The following is a 26,339-nucleotide window of genomic DNA, read 5'->3' as shown; positions in this document are numbered from 1 at the left end:
GAAATCTCCCCAGTCTGCTGTTTTATGGTGTTTTTTTTTTTCTGTTTATTGTGTGTGTTATTTTACGTGTTTTCTTTCCTACACGATGGTTCTGACCTCCAGATTGTGTTGTCTGTCTAGGTTGATATGGAGATGTCCTTTGTAGAGCAGTCGGGGATCCGGCGAATGGTGGAGGGATTGTTGCGCTACTCCTGGCCTGAGGACAAGGGGCCCCTGCCTGACCCATTCCCGATCATCACCTATGCTGAGGCCATGAGCTCCTATGGTGTGGACAAGCCTGACACCCGCTTCAATATGAAGGTGCTGCAGGTTCTACGGACATCTATGTCATCTGATTACTTCTTCCCACTGTACTAAAGGAAATCTGAAGTGAAAATATACTTATGAGATAATGAATTGTATGTGTAGTACAGCTAAGAAATAGAACATTAGTAGCAAAGATATGAGTCTCATATTGTTTCCAGTATAGGAAGCGTTAACAAACTTCAGTTGTTATCTATGCAAAAGAGCCTTTCTGAGCTCTCGGACTTATTTAGTCAGCGAGCAGTGCACTTATCTTAACCTGTCTCTCACGGTTTCTTGTTTATTTAAAGGATACCCGATGTGACATGATGAGATAGACGTGTATGTACAGTGCCAAGCACACAAATAACTATGCTGTGTTCCCTTTTTTCTTTCTCTGTCTGAAAGAGTTAAATATTAGGTATGTAAGTGGCTGACTCAATCCTGACTCAGACAGGAAGTGACTACAGTGTGACCCTCACTGATAACAAATTCCAACTATAAAACACTTTCCTAGCAGAAAATTAGTCAGGAATGAGTCAGCCACTTACATACCTGATATTTAACTCTTTCAGGCAGAGAAAGAAAAAAAGGAACACAGCATAGTTATTTGTGTGCTAGGCACTGTACATACCCATGTCTATCTCATCATGTCATATGACACTTCGGGTATCCTTTAAGGTTTTTCTGCCAGCAAATTCAAAGGGTCATTAGCTCTGCTCTGTTTCATCATTGTAAAATACAGGGTGTAAGCTGATTGGAGGAAGCTTACAGAGGCGAGGAGGGAAGGGACGCAGGCGGGAAGCGGTGATATGCAGGAGGCAGGGGAGCGGCGGTAAATGACAGCACAATGATAAACAGCCAGCTAGCGACAAGCTGCATGTCGCTAGCGTGGCGGTTTTTATATTGGGGACAGCAGAGCGCAGGGGGAGCCTGGGGGCACAATATACAGACACAGAGGCTGGGCATTGTATGCAGAACCAGCCTCTGTCCTAATATTCATGTCAGAAACCCACCTCGGGTTCTCTTTAAACAAACAGAAAGCACAGTTATCCAGCATCAGCCAATCCCCAGCAGTGCCGGATAACCAAGACTATATTGTAATATATAATTGGGGATTTTTCCTGCAGATATAAATGAAGATCAGGTCTCCGCACTTCTCTATCCCTCCTCGCTTCTGTAAACTGGTCATTTGGAAACATGGGGGCTGCCATTGCTACCTTAGAACAAGTAGTAGTTAGGAGGTTCAGATTAGCTGATCTGCTTGCTTGTGGCTGGGTTCACACATAAATGGTGTCCAGTTCTGTCCTGTCAGTTTTTAATAGTTGGCATCAGTTTTATATGCCAACCGGTATGGTGGTGAGGCATCTGCCACGGGCTCTAGCCGGACCATAGCAGGATATCAGAGCGGGGACTACACTGTCCGCTCTTGCAGGCCACACGTGATCTGGCTACAGATGGGAACCGAGCCTGAACACGCCTTTACAAAACGGACATGACAGGACTGGACCAGAAATGCACCGATTTTTGTGGGAACCAAGCCGTAGAAACACATACAAAACTTAAAGGCCTGGACCAGGAATGTACAGATTTATGTGTGACCTGACTGAGAGAAGTGGTGTTTCCTTCCGTGTGTTGACATAGTTTGGTTCCCCGATAGATCACGGACATCACTCCGCAGATGAGGACGGTGCAGCTTGGATTTGTGCAGGAGGCGCTCCAGAAACCGCATGGATGCGTGAGGGCCATTCGAGTCCCGCAGGGAGCGGTGAGTGCTGCCATACTTCCAATAAAAATGTAGTAATAATACCTTGTACTTTTAACACTGATGAGGATATACTGGTGCTCTGCCAGACGGTGCCTTTGAGATCATATACAAGTACCTCATCAGCTCTGATTCTGACAGGTCCTCTTTTACTGGTGCCTCTTCTCATGGAAACTGTTCTCCTTTCAACTTCCTGAGCTGCCCCAACAGAAATCACTGTGACTTCTTTCTTACTACTAAGGAGGGCAGAAAAACGGGTTCTTCTCTCATATTAAAATGCTCCACGTTAGGGTGGAGTAAGGTAGGCTGTATTTTACAGCTGTCTGTGGAGGACATTTGGGAGCACTGCATGCTAGTCTGGACGTGGCTTAAACCAAAACAAATTCAGTGAACCACTACCCACGCGCACTACGTTTTAAAACATCCTATTGGTCCCACAAAAAGCACCATAGTACGTCCCCGCCGCCGCTACCATCTACAATTCCCCCCCCCCCCCCCCCACCACGGGTACCGGTTTGAACCCACAGAGCTGTGATTGAGTGAAAGGGAAGACGTCTTCCCCGAACCAATCCAGGTGCCCGTAAGCCAAAGATCATGGCTTCAACAAGAAGCCAATGAGCTTTGCTGTAACAGCCCTGTCTCTGTGCTCGTTCTAAGCCACAGGTGTCGAACTCCAGGCCTGGAGGGCCAGATCCATGCCAGTGTTTAGGATGGACTGAGAAAGAGAGGAATATGTTCTACCTGATAGACCACACCATTCCTGATTCAGGCTCGGAACCTACTACAGCGGGGGGGGGGGGGGGGGGTTTGCGTTTAGGGATCGATTTCAATCACAAGTGATTTCCCTAAACGCTTTGCCAATGTAAATGGATGGGACAGATTCCACTAGAGCGATTGCAATTAAGGAAATCGCAATCGCAGGACATGCAGCATTTTAGGAGCATTTCCATTCTAATGAATTGTATAGGAGCAGGGAAATCGCTCCCAAAATCTCTGGCAAAACACTATCACAAATAGCTAGCAATTACGTTAGCTTTTTGCGCTTTCTAGTGGGTTCCATGCCTCAGACCCATCAATTCATTTGAGCTGTGCCAAAAATGTGTGAGGACCTCGGCCCTCAAAGGACCGGTTGGACATTTCTGGTCTAAGCATAGAGACAGTAAGTGTGAGGACATCTAGTGGTAAAAAAACAAAACACACAAGTAAAAATAAACATTTGACACTACATTTTACACAGTAAATTAAATAAAAATAAATTAATACCTGACCTGACCAACTGACTTTAAAGAGACACTTAAGCCACACAAAAAAATGAGTTTTACTCACCTGGGGCTTCTACCAGCCCCCTGCAGCAGTCCTGTGCCCTCGCAGCCACTCACTAGTCCTCTGGTCCTCCGCTGCCAGCTAGTTTTTTTTTTTTTTTGCCGACAGGCCCGTCAGGACTGGCCACGTGTAGCTTTTTCCGCATTCCCGACTGTAATTAGCGATATTGCATACAAAAATACGCGTTGCCGCATTCTGAACGCATAGATATGCGGCAACGCGTATTTTTGTACGCATTGCGGCTCGCAAGATCGCTAATTACAGTTGGGAATGCGGAAAAAGCTACGCGTGGCCAGTCCTGACGGACCTGTCGGCAAAAACGAAACTAGCTGGCAGCGGGGGACCAGAGGATTATTGAAAAGCAACAAAAAACAGAGGATTATTGAGTGGCTGCGAGGGCACAGGACTGCTGCAGGGGGCTGGTAGAAGTCCCAGGTGAGTAAAACTCTAACCTTAAAGAGAACCTGTATTGTTAAAATCGCACAAAAGTAAACATAACAGTGCGTTAGGGGACATCTCCTATTACCCTCTGTCACAATTTTGCCGCTTTTCGCCGCATTAAAAGTGGTTAAAAACAGTTTTAAAAAGTTTGTTTATAAACAAACAAAATGGCCACCAAAACAGGAAGTAGGTTGATGTACAGTATGTCCACACATAGAAAATACATCCATACACAAGCAGGCTGTATACACCCTTCCTTTTGAATCTCAAGAGATCATTTGTGTGTCCCCCTGCAGCTATCTTCCACTGAAGTGTCAGGCTGTTTCTTCCTGCAGAGTGCAGACAGCTCTGCCTGTATGTAATTCCTCTGTATGTGAAAGCCCAGCCAGCTCAGAGGACGATTTATCCAGCTTGTAAAAGATAAGAGAGAAGAGAGAAGCTGCCCTAATCTAAATAACACACAGGCAGTGTGCAGAGAGGGGCCTGGAGGGGGGAGTTCATAGCAGAACCACAACACTGAAGAACTTGGCAGCCTTCCAGACACAGGCTGACAAGTCTGACAAGAGAGAGATAAGTTGATTTATTACAGAGATGGTGATAGTAGAACGTGCTGCAGTAAGCCAGAACACATTAGAATAGCTTTTGGAACTTGTAGGATGATAAAAAACAGGATGCAATTTTTGTTACGGAGTCTCTTTAAGCTTCTCCCCGCTTCTGTCCCCCACTCCGACCCTAAACCCCTGCGACAATAATGGGCACACACTAAATAACAGGCCCGCTATGTGAACTGCTACTTCCAATAGGGAACACAGTTCTAGTGGGAGAGAATTGTACTACTAAAGAACAGAAGCTTTCCCCAGACAGACGCCACAAGAATTTAGTAAGAGGTTTGTTCTTTGAATGGGGCTTCAGTTGGTGGCATTCAGTTGTTGGTCGTAGCATAAGGAAGGTGGAAAGTCTTCTTGCACTTATATAACTGACAAGACTGAGGTCGCACCCATCCTTAATATGATCCGTGCTGGACTAGATCCCGCAACTTCATAACCGCAAAAGAAGGAGGACCTAACGTTAGTGTCTGCACAGGGTTCTTTCAACTTTTATTCAAAGGACTTACGAGGTGACATGTGACATGATGAGATAGACATGTGATAGCACACAAATGACTGGGCTGTGTTCCTTTTTTCTTTCTCTGCCTGAAAGAGTTAAAAATCAGGTATGCAAGTGACTGTGTGGTAGTTTCTATCCGGGTCGGGACTGGGTCAGACAGGATCAGACTACAGCATAACCCTCACTGATACGTAATTACAGCCATAAAATACTTTCCTGTCAGTAAATGGCTTGTGAAAGCAGAAAAGAGATAAAAAAAGGTTCAATAGTTCATAGATTTGAGCTCTGACATACTTAAATGAAGGTGTCATTAAGCAGAAACAATGAAACCGTAGAAACTTAAAACCTAGATTTAAATATAAAATAAAAATGTGGGACAGCTAAAAAAGTCATTTTTAGGAGAAGGAGGATAGATACAATTGTTTTTCTCATCAGTTTATTTTCACCTTGGATGTCCTTTAAAGGAAACCAGAGATAAACGGTTTGTCACAAAATAAACATATCCCCTGATAGATTTTACAAAATAAATGCTATACTTGGTATTTTCGCTGCTCTGGTGTGCCATTTTTTTTTTTTTACTAAAACTCCATGCAAAACACAGTTCATCAGAAAAGCATATTATTTAGTGAGCTTTGTGCAAAATGAAATCAGCATTTCTTTAAACCTCTTATGACTATCAGATATAGATTAAAAAAAAAAAGTTTTTCAATATACCGTTACATTAGCAGCTCCTCCCATCTCATCACAGCTCTCTGTGATGCTGCAAATATACAGAACAGGAAAGCAGAGCCAGAAGGAGGCAGGCTTGGGCTTGAAAAAACTCTGCTATAATCATTCCTGAGCAAAGCCAGACTTATTGCTCAGTCGGGGATTGTATCAGGGCTGATAACAAGCAGGCTGAGCAGTGAAGGATGAAGTAGAGAGCGGGGTAGGTGTTTTCTCTAATGTTCCCACCGATATATATGGTAAAATACATGAGGGTGCTTTGTTTCGGGTGTCCTTTAAGAGAACCCAAGGTGACATTCGGGTCAAAAGTTAAATATTCACCTAAGTAGAGGGAAACCTCTGGATCCTCCGCCGCTGCGCGGGACCCTCCTGCACGCCGTGCTCCTTTTCATGCATGAGCACGGCTGTGCAGTTGCATGGAGGCGCTTGTGCAGGAGTGGCACCGGCTTACTGTGCAGGCGTGGCCGTACTCATGCTTGAATAGGAGTATGACTGCTATCCTGGAATCTGACGAGCTTCTTGGATTCCTTTGAGGGTCTGCGCTCGGGAAGCGGTGGATTGGAGGAGGGTGTGGGAAGCCTCTACAGGATCCAGAAGATTCCCTGTCCCTTAAGTAATTAAAAGAAAAAAAATTGCATGTTGGTGAATGTTATTTATCTAAAGACCAGCAGTGTGACCCCTGTAATCTTGCCTCTGTGGGTTCATAGAATGACTCCTCCATGAGTTTCTGTTTTGTTCTTTCTAGAGACACATCCGAGGTAAAGTCCTGGATTCCCTGCAGGAGATGAGCAGAGAGCAATGCAAGCAGGTGAGAGGAATCTACAGGTGACGTGATGGGTGTGAATAGACCGTGCATGGTGGGTGTGAGTAGGAGACCGTGCATGGTGGGTGTGAGTAGGAGACCGTGCATGGTGGGTGTGAGTAGAAGACCGTGCATGGTGGGTGTGAGTAGGAGACTGTGCACGGTGGGTGTGAGTAGGAGACCATGCATGGTGGTGTGAGTAGGAGGCCGTGCGCGGTGGGTGTGAGTAGGAGACCGTGCATGGTGGGTGTGAGTAGGAGACCGTGCATGGTGGGTGTGAGTAGGAGACCGTGCATGGTGGGTGTGAGTAGGAGGCCGTGCACGGTGGGTGTGAGTAGGAGACCGTGCACGGTGGGTGTGAGTAGGAGACCGTGCACGGTGGGTGTGAGTAGGAGGCCGTGCATGATGGGTGTGAGTAGGAGGCCGTGCATGGTGGGTGTGAGTAGGAGGCCGTGCATGGTGGGTGTGAGTAGGAGACCGTGCATGGTGGGTGTGAGTAGGAGACCGTGCATGGTGGGAGTGAGTAGGAGACCGTGCATGGTGGGTGTGAGTAGGAGACCGTGCATGGTGGGTGTGAGTAGGAGACCGTGCATGGTGGGTGTGAGTAGGAGGCCGTGCATGATGGGTGTGAGTAGGAGACCGTGCATGGTGGGTGTGAGTAGGAGACCGTGCATGGTGGGTGTGAGTAGGAGACCGTGCATGGTGGGTGTGAGTAGGAGACCGTGCATGGTGGGTGTGAGTAGGAGACCGTGCATGATGGGTGTGAGTAGGAGACCGTGCATGGTGGGTGTGAGTAGGAGACCGTGCATGGTGGGTGTGAGTAGGAGACCGTGCATGGTGGGTGTGAGTAGGAGACCGTGCATGGTGGGTGTGAGTAGGAGACCGTGCATGGTGGGTGTGAGTAGGAGACCGTGCATGGTGGGTGTGAGTAGGAGACCGTGCATGGTGGGTGTGAGTAGGAGACACGGTGGGTGTGAGTAGGAGGCCGTGCATGGTGGGTGTGAGTAGGAGACCGTGCATGGTAGGTGTGAGTAGGAGACCGTGCATGGTGGGTGTGAGTAGGAGACCGTGCACGATGGGTGTGAGTAGGAGGCCGTGCACGGTGGGTGTGAGTAGGAGGCCGTGCACGGTGGGTGTGAGTAGGAGACCGTGCATGGTGGGTGTGAGTAGGAGACCGTGCATGGTGGGTGTGAGTAGGAGACCGTGCATGGTGGGTGTGAGTAGGAGACCGTGCATGGTGGGTGTGAGTAGGAGACCGTGCACGATGGGTGTGAGTAGGAGGCCGTGCATGGTGGGTGTTAGTAGGAGACCGTGCACGGTGGGTGTGAGTAGGAGACCGTGCATGGTGGGTGTGAGTAGGAGACCGTGCATGGTGGGTGTGAGTAGGAGACCGTGCATGGTGGGTGTGAGTAGGAGACCGTGCATGGTGGGTGTGAGTAGGAGACCGTGCATGGTGGGTGTGAGTAGGAGACCGTGCATGGTGGGTGTGAGTAGGAGACACGGTGGGTGTGAGTAGGAGGCCGTGCATGGTGGGTGTGAGTAGGAGACCGTGCATGGTAGGTGTGAGTAGGAGACCGTGCATGGTGGGTGTGAGTAGGAGACCGTGCATGGTGGGTGTGAGTAGGAGACCGTGCATGGTGGGTGTGAGTAGGAGACCGTGCATGGTGGGTGTGAGTAGGAGGCCGTGCATGATGGGTGTGAGTAGGAGACCGTGCATGGTGGGTGTGAGTAGGAGACCGTGCATGGTGGGTGTGAGTAGGAGACCGTGCATGGTGGGTGTGAGTAGGAGACCGTGCATGGTGGGTGTGAGTAGGAGACCGTGCATGGTGGGTGTGAGTAGGAGACCGTGCATGGTGGGTGTGAGTAGGAGACCGTGCATGGTGGGTGTGAGTAGGAGACCGTGCATGGTGGGTGTGAGTAGGAGACCGTGCATGGTGGGTGTGAGTAGGAGACCGTGCATGGTGGGTGTGAGTAGGAGACCGTGCACGGTGGGTGTGAGTAGGAGACCGTGCACGGTGGGTGTGAGTAGGAGGCCGTGCACGGTGGGTGTGAGTAGGAGGCCGTGCACGGTGGGTGTGAGTAGGAGGCCGTGCACGGTGGGTGTGACTAGGAGACCGTGCACGGTGGGTGTGACTAGGAGACCGTGCACGGTGGGTGTGAGTAGGAGACCGTGCATGGTGGGTGTGAGTAGGAGACCGTGCATGGTGGGTGTGAGTAGGAGATCGTGCATGGTGGGTGTGAGTAGGAGACCGTGCACGGTGGGTGTGAGTAGGAGACCGTGCACGGTGGGTGTGAGTAGGAGACCGTGCACGGTGGGTGTGAGTAGGAGACCGTGCACGGTGGGTGTGAGTAGGAGACCGTGCACGGTGGGTGTGAGTAGGAGACCGTGCACGGTGGGTGTGAGTAGGAGACCGTGCACGGTGGGTGTGAGTAGGAGACCGTGCACGGTGGGTGTGAGTAGGAGACCGTGCACGGTGGGTGTGAGTAGGAGACCGTGCACGGTGGGTGTGAGTAGGAGACCGTGCACGGTGGGTGTGAGTAGGAGATCGTGCACGGTGGGTGTGAGTAGGAGATCGTGCACGGTGGGTGTGAGTAGGAGATCGTGCACGGTGGGTGTGAGTAGGAGACCGTGCACGGTGGGTGTGAGTAGGAGACCGTGCATGGTGGATGTGAGTAGGAGATCGTGCATGGTGGATGTGAGTAGGAGATCGTGCATGGTGGGTGTGAGTAGGAGACCGTGCACGGTGGGTGTGAGTAGGAGACCGTGCACGGTGGGTGTGAGTAGGAGACCGTGCACGGTGGATGTGAGGGCATACATGTAAACATCTCGCCGGAAAATTTGGTGCCATCTTTTATCTACAGGACAACACAAATCATCCTCCACTACACATTCCAAACCCATGAAACCGTATGAAAGAAGAGAACCAGTATTGCTGAGAGTAGATGTATAGTACAAAAGGAATGTGGCAAAATGGCTTACAGTCAGCCATTTTGTTATAATTTTTTTACTTCATTATCCAAACAGTAGAGGCTTTAAGCCTGTATGGATAGAGGCACAGCTGCAGGCTAACAGATTTACAAAAAAAGGACTTTTAACGCTAATCAACATTGTTTTGATTATTTGCCTTGTTCAAAGAACAGTTTATTTGATCTTGTGATACAGGAAGTGATGGCCATTACTATCAGACCGGATGGATCTTGGAAGGCTCCTCTTGCCAAGCATCTCAGTGATGAACAGAAGGCGGATCTCTCCATTGTAACCGGGGCAACAGCTGAAGATCTCCTCCTAGTGGCTGGAGGGCAGCATGACACGGTGGTAAGTATGCTGTTTCCTCTTTTTTTCCTGTCTGCTGTGCAGTGAATGGGAAACACCACCAAGACATTCCTGGAGAAGGAGAAGCTGCTACTAAATGTTCTTGTCCCACCTCCCCGATAATGTCATTGTGTTCCTCCCATAGTGCACTGCGCTAGGAAAGCTGCGTCTGGAGGCCGCCTCCCAGCTGGAAAAATGTGGGGTGCTTTGCCGTGACCCCAATATTTTCAATTTTTTGTGGGTCGTGGACTTCCCACTCTTTCTGCCCAAAGAGGACAATCCAGAAGAGTTGGAATCTGCCCATCATCCATTCACAGCAGCTCATCCTGAAGATGTGGACCTTCTGTACACTGAGCCAGCCAAGGTAGACAAACCACTGTTGCATACTGGTGACTGCTGCATACTGGTGTTTAATTGTTGGGAGAACGTTGTATGCTGGTGCAGATTGTTGTAAGTTGTATATTTGCTGTTGGCATTATGTTGTATGTTGTTTGCTTTTGGCATTATGTTGTAAGTTGTATTTGCTGTTGGCATTGTGTTGTATGTTGTATTTGCTGTTGGCATTATGTTTGTATGTTGTATTTGCTGTTGGCATTATGTTGTTTGTTGTGTTTGCTGTTGGCATTATGTTGTTTGTTGTATTTGCTGTTGGCATTATGTTGTAAGTTGTATTTGCTGTTGGCATTATGTTGTTTGTTGTATTTGCTGTTGGCATTATGTTGTAAGTTGTATTTGCTGTTGGCATTATGTTGTAAGTTGTATTTGCTGTTGGCATTATGTTTGTTGTATTTGCTGTTGGCATTATGTTGTATGTTGTGTTTGCTGTTGGCATTATGTTGTATTTGCTGTTGACATTGTGTTGTTGTGTTTGCTGTGAAATCAGCATGAAATAAGTTCGGGAATCTGCCTTGTGGCCCTGCCACACCTCCCTCGGCTGCTGCCCCCCTAAAGTTTTCTGGGCCCCCTGGTGCCCGTGCAATTATACTTTACCCGTCCGCTATTTGTCCGTAGCCTCATTGCACTTGCGCATTTGCACCCAATGTGATTGCTGGCGGGTATAGCACATGGGGCATGTGTGTTACTTCACACATGCTTTATTGTTCGCGAATTCCGCACGCCGTTACCGCCTCGCATCCGATCAAGCATGTCGTCCTGAGGTTTTCCAGCATGCCTGATTGATGCATAAAACCAATTTCATCCAGAAATTAGTTGAATTGTCGATTGGCAGCATCGATTTTCATCAGATTCAATAATGATTATCGAATCTGATAGTCGATCGGCTGGCAAGTCTACAGATGTATGTCCACCTTTAGAGTTTACAGCAGTCTCCTCTGTGACTCCTCCTTCTCTCAGGTGCGTGGGCAGCACTTCGATCTAGTCCTCAATGGCAATGAAGTGGGAGGCGGGTCCATTCGTATTCACAATGCAGAGATGCAGCGATGGGTCCTCCGCGACGTTCTGAAGGTGAGTCGCCACTTCCTCATCCTCTGGGTGTGGACAGCTGTTTATGTGAGTGATAGAGGAGGTTACCATAGCAACAGCCAGACCCAAGACGGTGCTGGTGTACAGGAATTTACAAGTGTTTGTGAAAATCCAGGGGCATCTGTAATTTCTTCAGGAGGTAATATCTGGATTATAACTGAATCAGTCATATACAAAGGCTGGCCCTGTTTGTCTTTCAGGGAGGTAGACATGGGAATGCTATGCTGGGCAGGGGCGTAACAATAGACCCTGCAAGGGATGCCTCCGCAGGAGGGCCCAGAAGCCACAGGGGGCCCATGGGGGGAAAAGTTTGAGAGACTGACAGCTAAGGGCATGGAGAAAAAAATACGTATTCTGCTCTCACACCATTGTTATATTGACTGCATGTGTCCACCACACAGATAAGGAGGACTCATACACACTTTGGAATTTGTACACTGTCCCTGCTCTCTAGGGTTCGTAAAAAACATCTGTCTCTCACTGCTACAAAGTTCTGATGATTTCAAGTACAACCTTAAAACCAAACGAGTCACATTTTGAAAAAAAGTTGTACACTTTCCCTTAAACTCCTTGCTTTCACTTTGAAAGGATTCCTAGATTCTTATCACACATGCTGACCTTATTACTTTTACAATACAATTGAGTGGAGATTGATGTCTTTACTGTTGCTGCTTCATTGAGAGCTTGTTGTCTCATGGTCCAAGATCTTGTAATAACAGTATCAATCAGTGATATTCTGAATGTTTTGCCAAAGTTATGCTGAGTTTACACCATACAATCTGATGTTACATTCTTCTGTTAGATTTTTCTGTTAGAATGCATAATTAGATTATTTTCTGTAGGGAATGGTCATTATCTCTGGTGCATTGTTTTCTGTTGATCTCCTGCTGAGTAGAACAATGTCTAATTGCTCGGCAGATACATTGTAAGATAGATACATTTCCAACATGTTGAACTTTATCTATCTGGCAGGTAAATCTAACAGAAAATTGTATGGTCACAGTGTAAACCCAGCATTACAGTGAATACTATAGGTGCCAATACACTCATCAGATTGGCAGCAGATAGATAAGAAATGCATCTGATGATCTATCTGATGCGTTTTTAGAACATTTTTTACCAGGATAGAATTCCAATAGATTTCAGTTTGAAATCTATTGAAATTCGATCTGATGGCATTTTTTTGCCATCAGATTTCCATTAAGGCCAATGCAAACTGATAAGCAATCTCATCAGATCGACCTAAATTTTCCACCCTGCCAGTTCGATGGAAATCCATCGAAATCGGCCATCGATCGGTCGATTGGCCAACCGATTTGCAATCGATCGATCGATCGGTCGGCCAGAAAATCGGCTGAGTGTATGTGCCCCTTAAATCTTATGTTCAGCATGTCATTGTTGTTCCTCCATATAGCATGTGCTGTCATGTAGTAAAATAATACAGCTGTGTGTGTATGTACAGTATGTACTGGGAGCAGAGCTGCAACGAGGGACTTGTCTGCTGCAAGGGGCTGGAGGAAGCCCCGGGTAAGTAGATCTGGGGGTAGCATAGATTGCCTGACGTTTCCTTTAAGTCTAAGTGTTTTTCTCTGCATGGGGAAAACACATCGGTCCTCAGTTTTCCTGTGTATAAAGCGAGGGGGTGGGGGGCCCCATCCAAAGTTTCGCAGGGGGGGCCCAGTGATGTCTGATTACGCCCCTGATGCTGGGGTTTGTGGGGTATAAATCGGCATACCTATTATACAGCCGCCGGGAGATTAGGGCGCAGGCTAAAGACTATAAACGGCTCGCCCTGCTCCTGCACAAGTCCCGGTGGCGTTATTTACTATTCCACCTCCAGGCCGCCATGGATAGTGGAGGAAAGACGTACTTCGGCTTCCAGCTATTGCTGGCAGCCCAATCACAGTGTTTTGAAGTCATTTTGTTTTTTTACGCCGCCCAAGTTACTCATTGAGCGTCGCTATAGCTGTAATTCCTATTACGGCCTGTGGTGGCGCCGGCTGCACCCAAATCTCCTGCACTGTTACTACAGTTCTCCATAGATTGATATGCCTGAACCTGAGCTGTACTCTTCAGCATTCCATCATAGTGAGTCTGAGCCCCTTGTTAAGGATGGTCAGTGAGAGGCAAATAATTTTGAGTTGGTGCAGCATTATGCAAATGTATGCATAAATAAATGAACCAATCAAATCCGGCTGAGGTCAAATTTTATTGGTCCATTTTTAAAAGACACATCCGAGGACTTAGAATAGGATTTAAAAAAAAATCCACTTACCTGGGGCCTCCTCCAGCCCCTGCCAGCCATCCTGTGCCCTCACCGCAGCTCCGCTCCACGCCGGTGGTCTGGGGTACCCTCTGGCGCAAGATGCCGACTGCAACCGTGCAAGCAGTTCTCAGAGTCATACTGACGTCATCCGGACTGTACTGTGCAGCTTCCCTTTAAAGAGAACCAGAGATGAAGCACCCTCTTGTATTTTACCTTATAAATCAGTGGGAACATGGCAGTAAACCCCTAATCTGCTCTTTGTTTCATTGTTCTCTGTTTAATCTGATTGTTACACCTCTGATAAGAATCCCCGATTGAGCACTCAGTCTAGCTTTGCTACGGAAAGATTATAGCTGAGTCTGTCTTCTCTGGTGTCTTTTCAAGCCCAAGCCTGCCCCCTTGTGGCTCTGCTATAATGACTCAGCTATAATTATTCCCTGCAAAGCCAGACTGAATGCTCAGTCCGGGATTCTTATCACAGCTGATAACAGACACTTTTAGCAGTGAGGATGAAACAGAGAGCATGATAAGTGTTTTCTCTAATGTTCTTACTGATATATATGGTAAAATACACAAGGGTGCTTCCTCTCTGGTTCCCTTTAAGATGCTTACATAATTTGCATAATCTTGCATCAACCCGAAATTATTTGCATCTCATTGAAAAATCCCTACCCCTCGTACATGTTGTCACGGCAGGGGTGTGTGGCTGAAGTTTGTGTTGGCAGGAGTGGTGATGGTTTGGCTGTATTCCACTGTAGGAAGCCGTTTAGAAGCATCCCAAGATGAGATGGATATGGAGTCTGCCATATTTATTTTCTTTTAAAGCGGACCTGAACTCGGAACGTCCTCTCTGCTCTAAAAAATATGAAACAGCATAATAACCTTACAGAAAAACACTTCCTTATTATAGCTGGTACAAATCCTGCAATAAATGTGCAGTGTGTCTGCTTCCTGCTTCCATGGACGCAGACATAGGGTTAACATCCTGTGTTTACAAATTAGCTGCTCTTCCATGGCAGAGGATATTACTGAGCTGACACAGCTGAGAGATCAACTTACACTTGTGATTTGTCACAGATGAGAGGGCTGTAGACAGGCTACTCCAGGCCTGGGCAAACCTTACATGGTCTGGGCCGCATACTGTGGTCGCGGACAGCATTCCTAAAATACTTTCCCTGCCGAGGCGCGAGCGGGGGTTAAAACTCACCTGATCCAATTCCAGCGCCGCGTCTTCATGGCTACAGGGCGTCACATGACACGCTATCAGGATGGGTCAGCGTATTCCATTTCTACCTCTGATACAGGAACGGGTAGATTAATTAAATTCCAGCACAGAATTCCTATCTCTACCTCCAAAAGAGAGACTGTCTCTTTAATTTGAATTCAGGCCTTATATGTAAGCATAGTGATTTCTGAATTACAGGGCTATTCACACTGGACGTTTTACCTTTCTTGTGCAGATTCCTGGGGAAAGCAGAGAGCCACATAAAGAATCGGGGAGATGAGATTTTTAGAAACTACCTCACACAGATTATTGTCAAAGCATTTTTACAACTTCTCTCCCATGGATGGAAATAAATGTATTTTATGACATTAAAGGACACTTGAAGTGAGAGGGATATGGAGGCTGCCATATTTATTTCCTTTTAAACAATACCAGTTGCCTGGCAGTCCTGCTGATTTATTTGTCTGCAGTAGTGTCTGAATCACACATCTGAAACAAGCATGCGGCTAGCCAGTCAGTTGTTTTTTTGTTTTGTTTTTTTGTCAGAAACACCTGATTTGCATGCTTGTTCAGGGTCTGTGGCAAAATGTATTAGAGGCAGAGGATCAGGACAGCCAGGAAATGTGCATTGCTTAAAGAGAACCCGAGGTGTGTTTAAAGAATGTTATCTGCATATAGAGGCTGGATCTGCCTATACAGCCCAGCCTCTGTTGCTATGCCAAACCCCCCTAAGGTCCCCCTGCACTCTGCAATCCCTCATAAATCACAGCCGTGCTGTGAGGCTGTGTTTACATCTGTAGTGTCAGTCTCAGCTGCTCCCCCGCCTCCTGCATAGCTCCAGTCACTGCCCCCGTCCCTTCCCTCCAATCAGCAGGGAGGGAAGGGATGCAGGCGGGGACTGGAGTTCTGCAGGAGGCGGGGAGAGCAGCAGACTGACACTATAGAGATAAACACAGCCAGCTCTGACCAGCTGTTTGTCAGCAGTGTGGCTGTGATTTATGAGGGATTGCAGAGTGCAGGGGGACCTTAGTGGGGTTTGGGATAGTAACAGAGGCTGGGCAGTATATGCAGATCCAGCCTCTGTATGCAGATATTCTTCAAACCCACCTCGGGTTCTCTTTAAAAGGAAACAAATATGTCAGCTCTGTCATATCCCTCTCACTTCAGGTTGCTTTAATTTATAAGAGGGTTTGTGGAGTGTGTGTTTCAGATCATCTCTCTATGAATGGAGATGTGAAGCTGATTAATAATCTACCCCCTGTGTCCTTCCATAGGAGGATGATAGTCTTCTGTCTCATCTGCTGGAGGCTTTGGAGTCTGGAGCTCCCCCTCATGGTGGAATAGCATTAGGTAGGTATTTTAAATCTATATTTCTATTTCCCTGTGTAGCCTGAGCTGCTCCAACACAATCCTACTTTATAGACGTAACTGTCCCTGCGTACTCCTGTCCCTGTGTCATTGGGTCCGTGCTTTTTGCTACAGTGCATGTGCACAGCACGGACAGCCGTTGGGTCAGGAAGGCGGGGCCAGTTAGCCGGGCAGGCATGTGCGCCGGTGGACGGGTGCGCGCATGCGCACTGACATGTGGCAGGCAGAGACAGACCTAGAGCCCATTTTTAAACGGGCTTAGGTCTGCTAGTCTATCTATAGTTTATTATATTATTCTGTATTCTCATCCCAAAATCATAACTGTAGTGGTAGACAGGTGCAGTCTGCTAATCTTACGGTGTGCACACTAATGACTGTTATAGGGACATTTGACCGTTTAGGACATTGATTCAAAGCGCTCTGCAAACTGCAGTGTGATATATTTGTATACATGTACAGTACATATATATGAGGGTCATCCATAAGGTAACTCCCATTTGCTTTTATCTGCCAGGCATCCTTAATGTGTAATGTAACTTGCATTTGTCAGGTTACTCTCTTCTGACTGCAGAATGCCAGTAACTATTTTATCAGCAGTATTAACATAAAGTCACTCCCCTTCATTCCTCAAACCCATAGATAAAGAGTGTGACACTACTACATCAAAAGGAGTGAAAACCTTGTCAAAATAGTGGAGACCAAACAGAAACAGAGATCCAGCACTGTGCTATTTAATGGCAAAGATTCAGACCGCATACAGCCGAGCGTTAAGGCCAAGATTCCGCATGAACTCTAACAAGTGAAACTTTGATTTGCCACTTATCTGTGTTTATGAGATGCTGCTGTGCTGGTGGGATTCCTAGCGTCCTCTGAGGCTGGTGCACCAATATAGTGGAGTTTGGGAACCTCCACTGCTTTCCAGATGCGGCACCATATTGCCCCGACGAAGCAGCATTTGGCTGTGAGAAGAAAACAGGGGTAGATCGAGAGCCCAATATAGTGTAGTATATTTGTAAATCACAATTGTGTGGGTGAAAGATACTCCCAAACATGGGTTACCAATTAGACAACCAGTGTACAGGCAAGGTGGGGAGATTATGACCCGACCCACTCAGGTTAATAGTCGCTCTCTGTAGATAGGAAAGGGGTAACACCCCTCCACCAGGGGTGGACTAGATAATGTTGAAAACACTAGGCGCCAAAATAGGATAAAACAGTTTAAAAGAGGGAAGCTGTGGTGGACTTATCTCCCCTGTAGACAAACAGAAAATGCTCCACTTTGCTTGAAGATCATGTCTGATCAGTGAAGGCCCCCAACCTCACAACAGGACTTAAAAGGGGAACTGAAGAGAGAGGTATATGGAGGCTGCCATGTTTATTTCCTTTTAAGCAATACCAGTTGCCTGGCAGCCCTGCTGAACCTCTGCCTCTAATACTATTAGCCGTAGCCCCTGAACAAGCATGCAGCAGATCAGGTGTTTCAGACTTTAAAGTCAGATCTGACAAGACTAGCTGCATGCTTGTTTCTGGTGTTATTCAGATACTACTGCAGAGAAATAGACCAGCAGGGCTGCCAGGCAACTGGTATTGATTACAAGGAAATAAATATGGCAGCCTCCGTATGACTCTTACTTCAGTTCCCCTTTAAAAGGGGTCTTGTGGAATGTAGGCCTGTATGGGTCACAGCTGTTTAGGTGCTAAAGGAAGAGCTACACAGTATAAAGGTGCCCACATACATACAATCTTGATTGGCCAATTGTCCCACCTCCATGTAGTATTAGAGCTCACCGAAACAATTGGCTCATAGTATTCAATATCTTTTGGCCCTCATACTACATGGAAGTGGTAAAATTCGGCCAGTCAAGATTTGATGTGTGTAACCTGCTCTAGGCAGCTGGATTTTGCATTTCAGCTGCGGTGAGCTATTGTAAGTATCATCCATGAATTGTTAGTTTTGAGTTGAGTGACATTTCTGCAGGCCTGGAGCCGATCTGTACCTTCACCACTAGCAGGTCCTTAAAGGGAAGGTTCAGGGAGGGTGGGTAAAAAATAAAAATCAATTTCCACTTACCTGGGGCTTCCTCCAGCCCGTGGCAGGCAGGAGGTGCCCTCGCCGCCGCTCCGCAGGCTCCCGGTGGCCGACCCGACCTGGCCAGGCCGGCTGCCAGGTTGGGCTCTTCTGCGCTCCAAGGCCCGGAACTTCTGCGTCCCACGCCGGCGCGCTGACGTCATGCGCAGTAGAGCCCGGAGGACGTCCGATGACGTCAGCGTGCCGGCGTGGGACGCAGAAGTTCCGGGCCTTGGAGCGCAGAAGAGCCCGACCTGGCCAGGTCGGGTTGGCCACCGGGAGCCTGCGGAGCGGCGGCGAGGGCACCTCCTGCCTGCCACGGGCTGGAGGAAGCCCCAGGTAAGTGGAAATTGATTTTTATTTTTTACCCACCCTCCCTGAACCTTCCCTTTAAAGTGTACCCGAGGCGATATGTGACATGATGAGATAAACAGGTGTATGTACAGTACAAAACGTATTGATAACCAGGCTGTTTTACTTTTATTTTGCCTGAGAGAGTTAATTTTTAGACATGGAAGTGGCAGCTTCTGTCTTGTCGGTAGCTTGTCAGGAATATAGTAAACATCACTGATAAGAAAGTTACAGCCATAAGTTTTCCTGGCAGAACACAACTTCTAGGGGGGGGTTAAAAAAAAGGTCAATAGTTCATGTATTTTCACTTAGAGAACCTTAAAGGGGAACTTCAGCCTAAACAAGCATACTGTCTTTAAGTTACATTAGTTATGTTAATTAGAATAGATAGGTAATATAATCTCTTTCCCACCCTGTTTTAAAAGAACAGGCAAATGTTGGTGATTTCAAGGGGGCAGCCATCGTTTTGGTTGAAAGGAGGTGACAGGGAGCATGAGACACAGTTCCAACTGTCCTGCGTCCTGAGCACCTCTCCCAGCTGCGCACGCTAGGCTTCAAATCTCAAATTCACCTTTTCAAAAAAAAAAAATTGCACCAAAACAGCAGAACAACAATATCAGAAATCCCATCATACTTTGCACAGCATCAGGGGGTAAAATGCCCGGGCAGTTTTCTTCTGCGTAGCTAAAAATGAGGCTTGGGTAAGAAAAACAAAGCTCTGATGCTGTGATACTGTGAAAGAAACACCAAGCCTTTTCAGTGCTGCCGAGTAGATTTTTAGGCTGGAGGTTCACTTTAATAGGCTGCCAGTGAGTTACTTTGTAAACTATTTACATATAAACCGCTAGGATATCTAAAAAAGTCATTTTTAGGAGTAATGTGAGGTGGTGTGTAGTCCAGACTTCCTACAGATACAGGAAAAACACACAGAGAGACCAGGAGCCCCTTATAGTGTAGTATTATTATTATTTAGGATTTATATAGCGCCGACATCTTCCGCCGCGCTGTACAGAGTATATTGTATAGTATATGAATATCAAGTTCTGGATAAATAAAGTGATGAGGTACTCACAAAGGCTTTTTAGGCGCTCCAAGCTCTGCACCTTGGCTACCCAGACACTGCTTTATTTGATCTGAGGAAGCGGACTGTGTTCCGTGAAACGCGTTATAGTTGTGTCTGATTATTAAAATGTCTTTCCTATATTGGTATTGCCCCTTCTTCTTAGAGGTAAGCCATTTTATATTTATTACATCCATGGTTATTTTTTGGGGCACCTTCTCCCTCTCAGTGATTTTTAGGAGTAGAAGAATGAATACAATTGTTTATCTTGTCAGTTTATTTTCACCTCAGGTTCGCTTCAAGAACTCCTACGTAAATATTCTATTTGTAGAAATGATCTTTCCCTAATAGAAGACTATCTCTTTCCAGGACTTGATCGCCTGATTGCCATCATAGTCGGAGCCTCGAGTATACGTGATGTCATCGCCTTTCCCAAATCGTTCCGGGGTCATGACCTTATGAGCAACGCACCTGACTATGTTTCTCCAGAAGAGCTGAAGCCTTATCACATACGTGTTGCAGACGAGTAGAGATGGCTCTTGGGGTGCCGCCCACTTCCTGTATTATTCTTCTAAATGGTGGCCCTCTGATTGGCTGCTCCCTTCACCTCCTCCCCCAAGTGCACAATCTGTGCTGTGATTGGTGGGAGGAGGTGAAGTGCCTTCTCCGATAGGGCTGAGATGTGTCCTCTGGGGACAGCAGGTTGTATTGTAGACTGACTTTGCAGCCCAACTGAATCTGACTTCCACTCTGTAACAGCGCTCAGCGGTGCCCCCGGTCAGTCACAATCAATAGGGCAGAACATAAGCACTTCCTTCTTTATTTTCTTCATCAAGGAAGGTCAGTAGCAGAGAATATTAATTTGTACCATGTCACTCAAGACAAATACACGGGGTGAAATGTAAACATCTTTTAATGGCTAACTAAAATGGTTTCATAAAGGAGATTTCAGATGTCTAGGGCCCTATTTAAAGTGTGTCTGAGGATCAGGTAAAAAAAAACAAAACAACAAATTACATGGTTACCTAAGATTCCCACGCTGTCCCCATTGCAGTTTGAGGACCTTCCAAAGATTACTGACAAAGGCTTGTCAGTAATCTGATTGGGGCCTGTGTGAGGGTATGAACGGCTCCATGCTGCTGCGAGAGGAGAATGGCCCTGATCAGTTGGAGGGTCCCAGGTAGCGGCGGAGGACCAGAGGATAGCGTAGGAAGCCTCTATAGGATCCAGAGGCTTCCATCTCCTTAGGTAGGTATGTGTTCCTGAAACCAAGCTTCAGCTTAAAGAGGAACTCCAGTGAAAATAATGTAGTAAAAAAAGTGCTTCATTTTTTACCATAATTATGTATAAATGATTTAGCCAGTGTTTGCTCATTGTAAAATCTTTCCTCTCCCAGATTCACATTCTGACATGTATTACATGGTGACATTGTTACTGTGGGCAGGTTATTTAGCTATCTCTAGCTGCTCTGTCTGTTACAGACAGCTAATAACAGCTATTTCCTGTCTCTGAACATTGTTACATTGTGGCAGTTTGCCAGCAGTACCGCGGTATTCAGAGCCTCTTGTGGGAGGGGTTTCAGCACAAAATCAGTCACACAGCGCCCCCTGATGGTCTGTTTGTGAAAATCATTGTCTTTCTCATGTAAAATGGGGTATCAGCTACTGATTGGGAAAAAGTTCAATTCTTGGTTGGAGTTTCTCTTTAAGTTCTTTTTAAAGCGGTTGAACACCCAGCATTTCAACTTTGCTTTAATAGATTGCTTACAGCTTAAAAACTATTATGCCAGAATTTTTTTTTAAGCAGAAATTCACTGAATAGTTAAAACTCGGCATTTTAGTGCTGTATTCAGCTAGGATTCTCTTTAGATACAAATGTATCATGTTTGGAATGTAAATAAACAAAAGTCTCTCTGAAAGAGCAGAGGGCTTCCCAGACAGGCTTTACAGAGGTCTATTTACATTCCAAACAGGATACATTTGTATCTAAAGCCCAGCTCCAAAGTGGAATCCTAGCTGAATACAGCACTAAGGGCCCGTTTCCACTGTTGCGACGCGATTTTGCCGGCATCCCGACGCTTGTAAAAACGCATGCGGTTTTACCCGCGATTTCGCATGGCAGGGTGCCATGCGAAATTAACCATGACTCTGCCAGGGGAAAATAACATTGAAAAAGGTGCGAAATTGCACGCGAATCGCGGGTAAAAACGCATGCGTTTTTCCTATTAAATACATTAGCGGCGATTCGCATGGATTCCCGACGCAGGCGAATTCTGTGGGTCCTGTCGTGCAGATTTGGCCCGCCGCCAAATCGCTCCCGCACGCCGCACATATGGAAACAGCCCCGGCCACTTCAATGTACCAAGCGAATCCGCATGTCGGCGCCGCATGCGGATTCGCTATGGTGGAAACGAGCCCTAAAATGCTGAGTTTTAACTATTCAGTGAATTTCTGCTTAAAAATAATTCTGGCATAATAGTTTTTAAGCTGTAAGAAATCTATTAAAGCAAAGTTGAAATGCTGGGTGTTAGACCGCTTTAAGTTACAATCAGCCGAAATGATCACCACTTGTATAGTTGGTCACTAGTTTCCCGTTGGTGATGATGAATATTGGCAATAGGTGCCATTGGCAATATTCATAAAGTGACAGTCTTTGCTCAATAGATGGCTAAATAGTGTTAAGTTGATCTTGCCTGGGGCTTTTTCAGCCCCCTTTAGTCCATCTGTTGGGAGGGGGCATCTTACAAGGGTCATAAAACAAGTGTGGACATCAATATCTTCTCACCAATAACAAGGATAGCCACAAAAACACCTGCTCTGTAATAGGGAGGAAGTGAGGTAGTAGTTGTAGTCCTCCTTACAACTTTGGGCCCCCCTGCAGTCGCTCTCCTGTAGTTACGCCATTGCAGACAACACACTCTGCACCTCTGGCCGGCTAGGTAAGATAGTAAAGTGCATGCAGAAAACAATTTGAATAAAATCTGTCAGAGATGAGATCCACTAAGTACAGGGTTGTTTGAAGAACACTTGAAGCGAGAGGTAAATTGGAGGCTGCCATATTTATTTCCTTTTAAAGCGGATCCGAGATGAAAAACTAACTATAACAAGTAACTTGTCTATATATTTTATCTAAAGTTTAGATAGTTTGCACAGCAAATCTAGCTGCAAATAGCTTCAACAGTATAGGATTATGTATTACTGTGATACAATGACAGCAGCCATGTTCTGTTTGTGATCATTACACACAGGCAAGCTGCTCTGCATCTTCAGCCCTCTGCCTGTGAAATATCTGGCTACTAACACCTCCTCCTGCCCAGACTGAGCACCCAAAAGCCCTTGCTACATAAGTCTGAGTGCCTAGGCGCTGAAGGCGCTATGCTTGTTTAGTTTATAGGGAATAAGGGTATAGGGAAAAAAAAGTATTTGGCTTGAGGAATGCCCTATAAGCTATATGTAAAAGGCACAATTATGCAATGAGTAAATGTTTATCTCAGATCCACTTTAAGCAATACCAGTTACCTGGCTATCCTGCTGATCCTCTGCCTCTAATACTTTTAGCCATAGACTCGGAACAAGCATGCAGCAGATCAGGTGTTTTTGACCTTGTCAGATCTGACAATATTAGCTGCATGCTTGTTTCTGGTGTTATTCAGACTCTACTGCAGCCAACTAGCTCAGCAGGGCTGCCAGGCAACTGGTATTGTTTAAAAGGAAATGCAAATTGCAGCCTCCATATCCCTCTCACTTCAGTTGTCCTTTAATACAGTTATTGAGGAGGAATTCTGGCTTCAGAAACTCTCGGTTTCTACCTGAACTCCGCCTGCTGGGCTCTGAACACTGTGCTGCTATTGGCTGGCCAGGTCACTTTGTGTTCTCTGTATTCCCTGCACTCTGTCACTTCTGCTTCCCTCTGAAATCTGCTTTATAAACTTGTTTAGTCAGCCAATAAATGGTGTATTTTTACATTTATTGTTTTATTAGGAACAGCAGATTGATTTACTACGGCTGTTTTTCACTGGATATCAAATGTGAGGCTGTTATCATTTACTAAGCATTGTCTGCCAATAACTGACAAAGGAGTGCAGACTTCACCTGCATCATATCAGACCACACAGCAAGGGCTGCTACAGAGTTAGTGAGCAGTTATGTAGCCACACCCAAACGCTAGCCTGGATGCATGAACCACAATTCTAACTACATACAGGTGCCTGCAGTCACAGACCTGCTTATTCAGTAAGCAGTGTTCTCCCCAAGGTCTTTTTGCCAGGCGTTCCACCCGGCTAATTTTGGTAAGCACCCGGCTGTTGTCAGGATTTTCAAGTGGGGAGTGAAATTCCTAAAAGGTCTCCCTCAGCAATGCACAATACAGTATAATAATATGGAAGGACATCATGCTGGGTACACATAATGCAATTTCCCATCTGACACACTAGCTTGCTTGGACTATTTTTTGTATCAGTCCCCTCCTCTGGCAGGCCCACCTGTTCACACTTGGCTCCGCCCCCAGCAGTCAGGACATTGAAGCTCATCCCCCTCCAGATCAATAATCTGGTGCTAGCCACGCCCCCACCCATGAAGTTGCAGAACACTGATATATGGTACGCATTGGAAATGTCTTTAGTACATGTTTCTCAATGTTAAATAAAGTTTGCAGACTCTCTCCTGCTCTCCAGCGCTGAGACGTGTCAGTAGATCCGGCCCCTCGTGTATTATAGATATCCGAGCTTCACAGAGGGATTCATGTTACAGAACTCTGTTTCTTGGCAACCAATCTGCTTCTCATTTATGTTTCATGTGGTTGCTGTGGGCAACAAATACTTGTCACACTGATGTAGAAATCTATGGAAACCGCCAGAGCTTGTACTGTATTCAGCAGGAACTGGTTTCTTGTTGCTGCTATAGAACATTTTTTTACTACTCATTCAGAGAATTTAATTAAAAAAAAATGAACATTTTACTGTGTGATTCATTTTTTTTTTTGCAGCTTCTATTGTGGTAAGAACTGAAGTTCTGCAATGTGTAAGTGCGGAGGAAACACCCTTAATCTGACTTGCAAATGCTATTATGACATATCAAAGAGACAGGTTATTCAGTCACCTGCATCTCATGGACTTGTGGAATAAACCTGCACTTATTCAATCCCCTACATCTCACATGCAGGAGGCAGAGGACACAAGCACAGGGCCAGATTGCTGAAGAGGCCACAGAGGCGAACACTTCAAATCCAGTGCAGGAGACTTGGGCGCAGCCGGCGCCACCATAGGCCATAATAGGAACTACGGCTATAGCAGGCACAGGGAGTAACTTCAGCGCCGTCAGAAGACGGAGCTGAAGTTGCTTTTAAAACAATAATTCGGTTTTATTCCCCACTATCCATAGGGGCCTGGAGGGGGAATAGTAATTAACCACCCTGGCGTTCTATTAAGATCGCCAGGGCGGCTGCGGGAGGGTTTTTTTTAAATAAAAAAAAAACTATTTCATGCAGCCAACTGAAAGTTGGCTGCATGAAAGCCCACTAGAGGGCGCTCCGGAGGCGTTCTGATCGCCTCCGGCGGCCAGAAGTAACACGGAAGGCCGCAATGAGCGGCCTTCCGTGTTTTGCTTACTTCGTCGCCATGGCGACGAGCGGAGTGACGTCATGGACGTCAGCCGCCTCCGATCCAGCCCTTAGCGCTGGCCGGAACTATTTGTTTCGGCTGCGCAGGGCTCAGGCGGCTAGGGGGACCCTCTTTCGCCGCTGCTCGCGGCGGATCGCCGCAGAGCGGCAGCTATCAGGCAGCACACGCGGCTGGCAAAGTGCCGGCTGCGTGTGCTGCTCTTTATTTGATCAAAATCGGCCCAGCAGGGCCTGAGCGGCAGCCATCGGCGGTGATGGACGAGCTGAGCTCGTCCATACCGCTAAGATGGTTAACACGGCCCGGACTTGTGCGCCAGCAGGATCAGCCATATACTGGCTATGTCCTGTGCCCAAGTCTCCGGCGCAGTTATCTCTCGTACATCACAGAGGCACAGGCCTTGCCTTTTCTTCACCCTAGGCAAAAAGTCCTGTGTCACCCCCCCCCCCCCCCCCCCCCAAAAAAAATGCACACACTAAAGAATTAAAAAAAAATGTGCCATAGGAGGCAGAGGGAGTCCCTGAGATACAAACAGCCCACTGATCCTGTCACATTTCGTTGAACACCCCCTTCCTGCACCCCCCCAGCTCAGTGTGTAAATGCAGAGTATAGTGCTGCAGAAGCTGTGCTCTCACCTCTCCGCTCAAGTCCAGTGCTGAGCTTCCGCCTGTCCACTCGCCCTAGCACCCAGCATCTCCTACTGATTACAGGCCTCATGAGGATAGTTTGGTTCCAGCACTAGATGCACAGGTATAGCACTGGACTCTGACAGGGAGGTGAGAGCACAGCTTCTGCTGCGCTATGCTCTGCATTTACACACTGGGGGAGTGAAGGATGGGGACAAAGGGGGACAGAAAGAGGCACATGGTGGGTTAGAGAGGTGGCACAGAGGAACAACGTAAAGGCTGCTTGCAACTTACCTTGTCCGGACCTTGTGATGCCTGCTCTCCAGGGACTGGCCATCCTGCTGATGCACACACGCAGCAGAAGCAAGTAAACAGACACCTGTGGGAGGCGGAGTTCTGGGGTGAGGCTTAATTTGGGGCAAGGATTAATCCAGGGGTATGGCACCCACCAGGACCAATGGCACTCCAGGCAATGGTCTGGAATGCCTTTGCCTAAAAACAGCCCTGGGCTGATCTTGGG

General features: G+C 46.9%; 1 protein-coding gene across 1 annotated transcript in view; it reads left to right on the top strand.

Moving 5' to 3' along the window:
- The window catches only part of DARS2 (aspartyl-tRNA synthetase 2, mitochondrial), a 43,496-nt gene extending 21,452 nt beyond the window's left edge, over positions 1-22,044 (top strand). Inside the window, exons 11-18 of the mRNA XM_068239099.1 lie at positions 121-300; positions 1,943-2,050; positions 6,390-6,452; positions 9,610-9,762; positions 9,905-10,123; positions 11,113-11,223; positions 16,007-16,082; positions 19,949-22,044. Of these exons, the coding sequence (XP_068095200.1) occupies positions 121-300; positions 1,943-2,050; positions 6,390-6,452; positions 9,610-9,762; positions 9,905-10,123; positions 11,113-11,223; positions 16,007-16,082; positions 19,949-20,109 (1,071 nt within the window). The 3' untranslated portion in view covers positions 20,110-22,044. The remainder of the gene's footprint in view (positions 1-120; positions 301-1,942; positions 2,051-6,389; positions 6,453-9,609; positions 9,763-9,904; positions 10,124-11,112; positions 11,224-16,006; positions 16,083-19,948) is intronic.
- Positions 22,045-26,339: the final 4,295 nt, after the last annotated feature.

Source organism: Hyperolius riggenbachi, chromosome 6 (genome assembly GCF_040937935.1).
Source record: "Hyperolius riggenbachi isolate aHypRig1 chromosome 6, aHypRig1.pri, whole genome shotgun sequence".
NCBI lineage: Eukaryota > Metazoa > Chordata > Amphibia > Anura > Hyperoliidae > Hyperolius > Hyperolius riggenbachi.
This window is presented reverse-complemented; position numbering and strand designations above follow the sequence as displayed.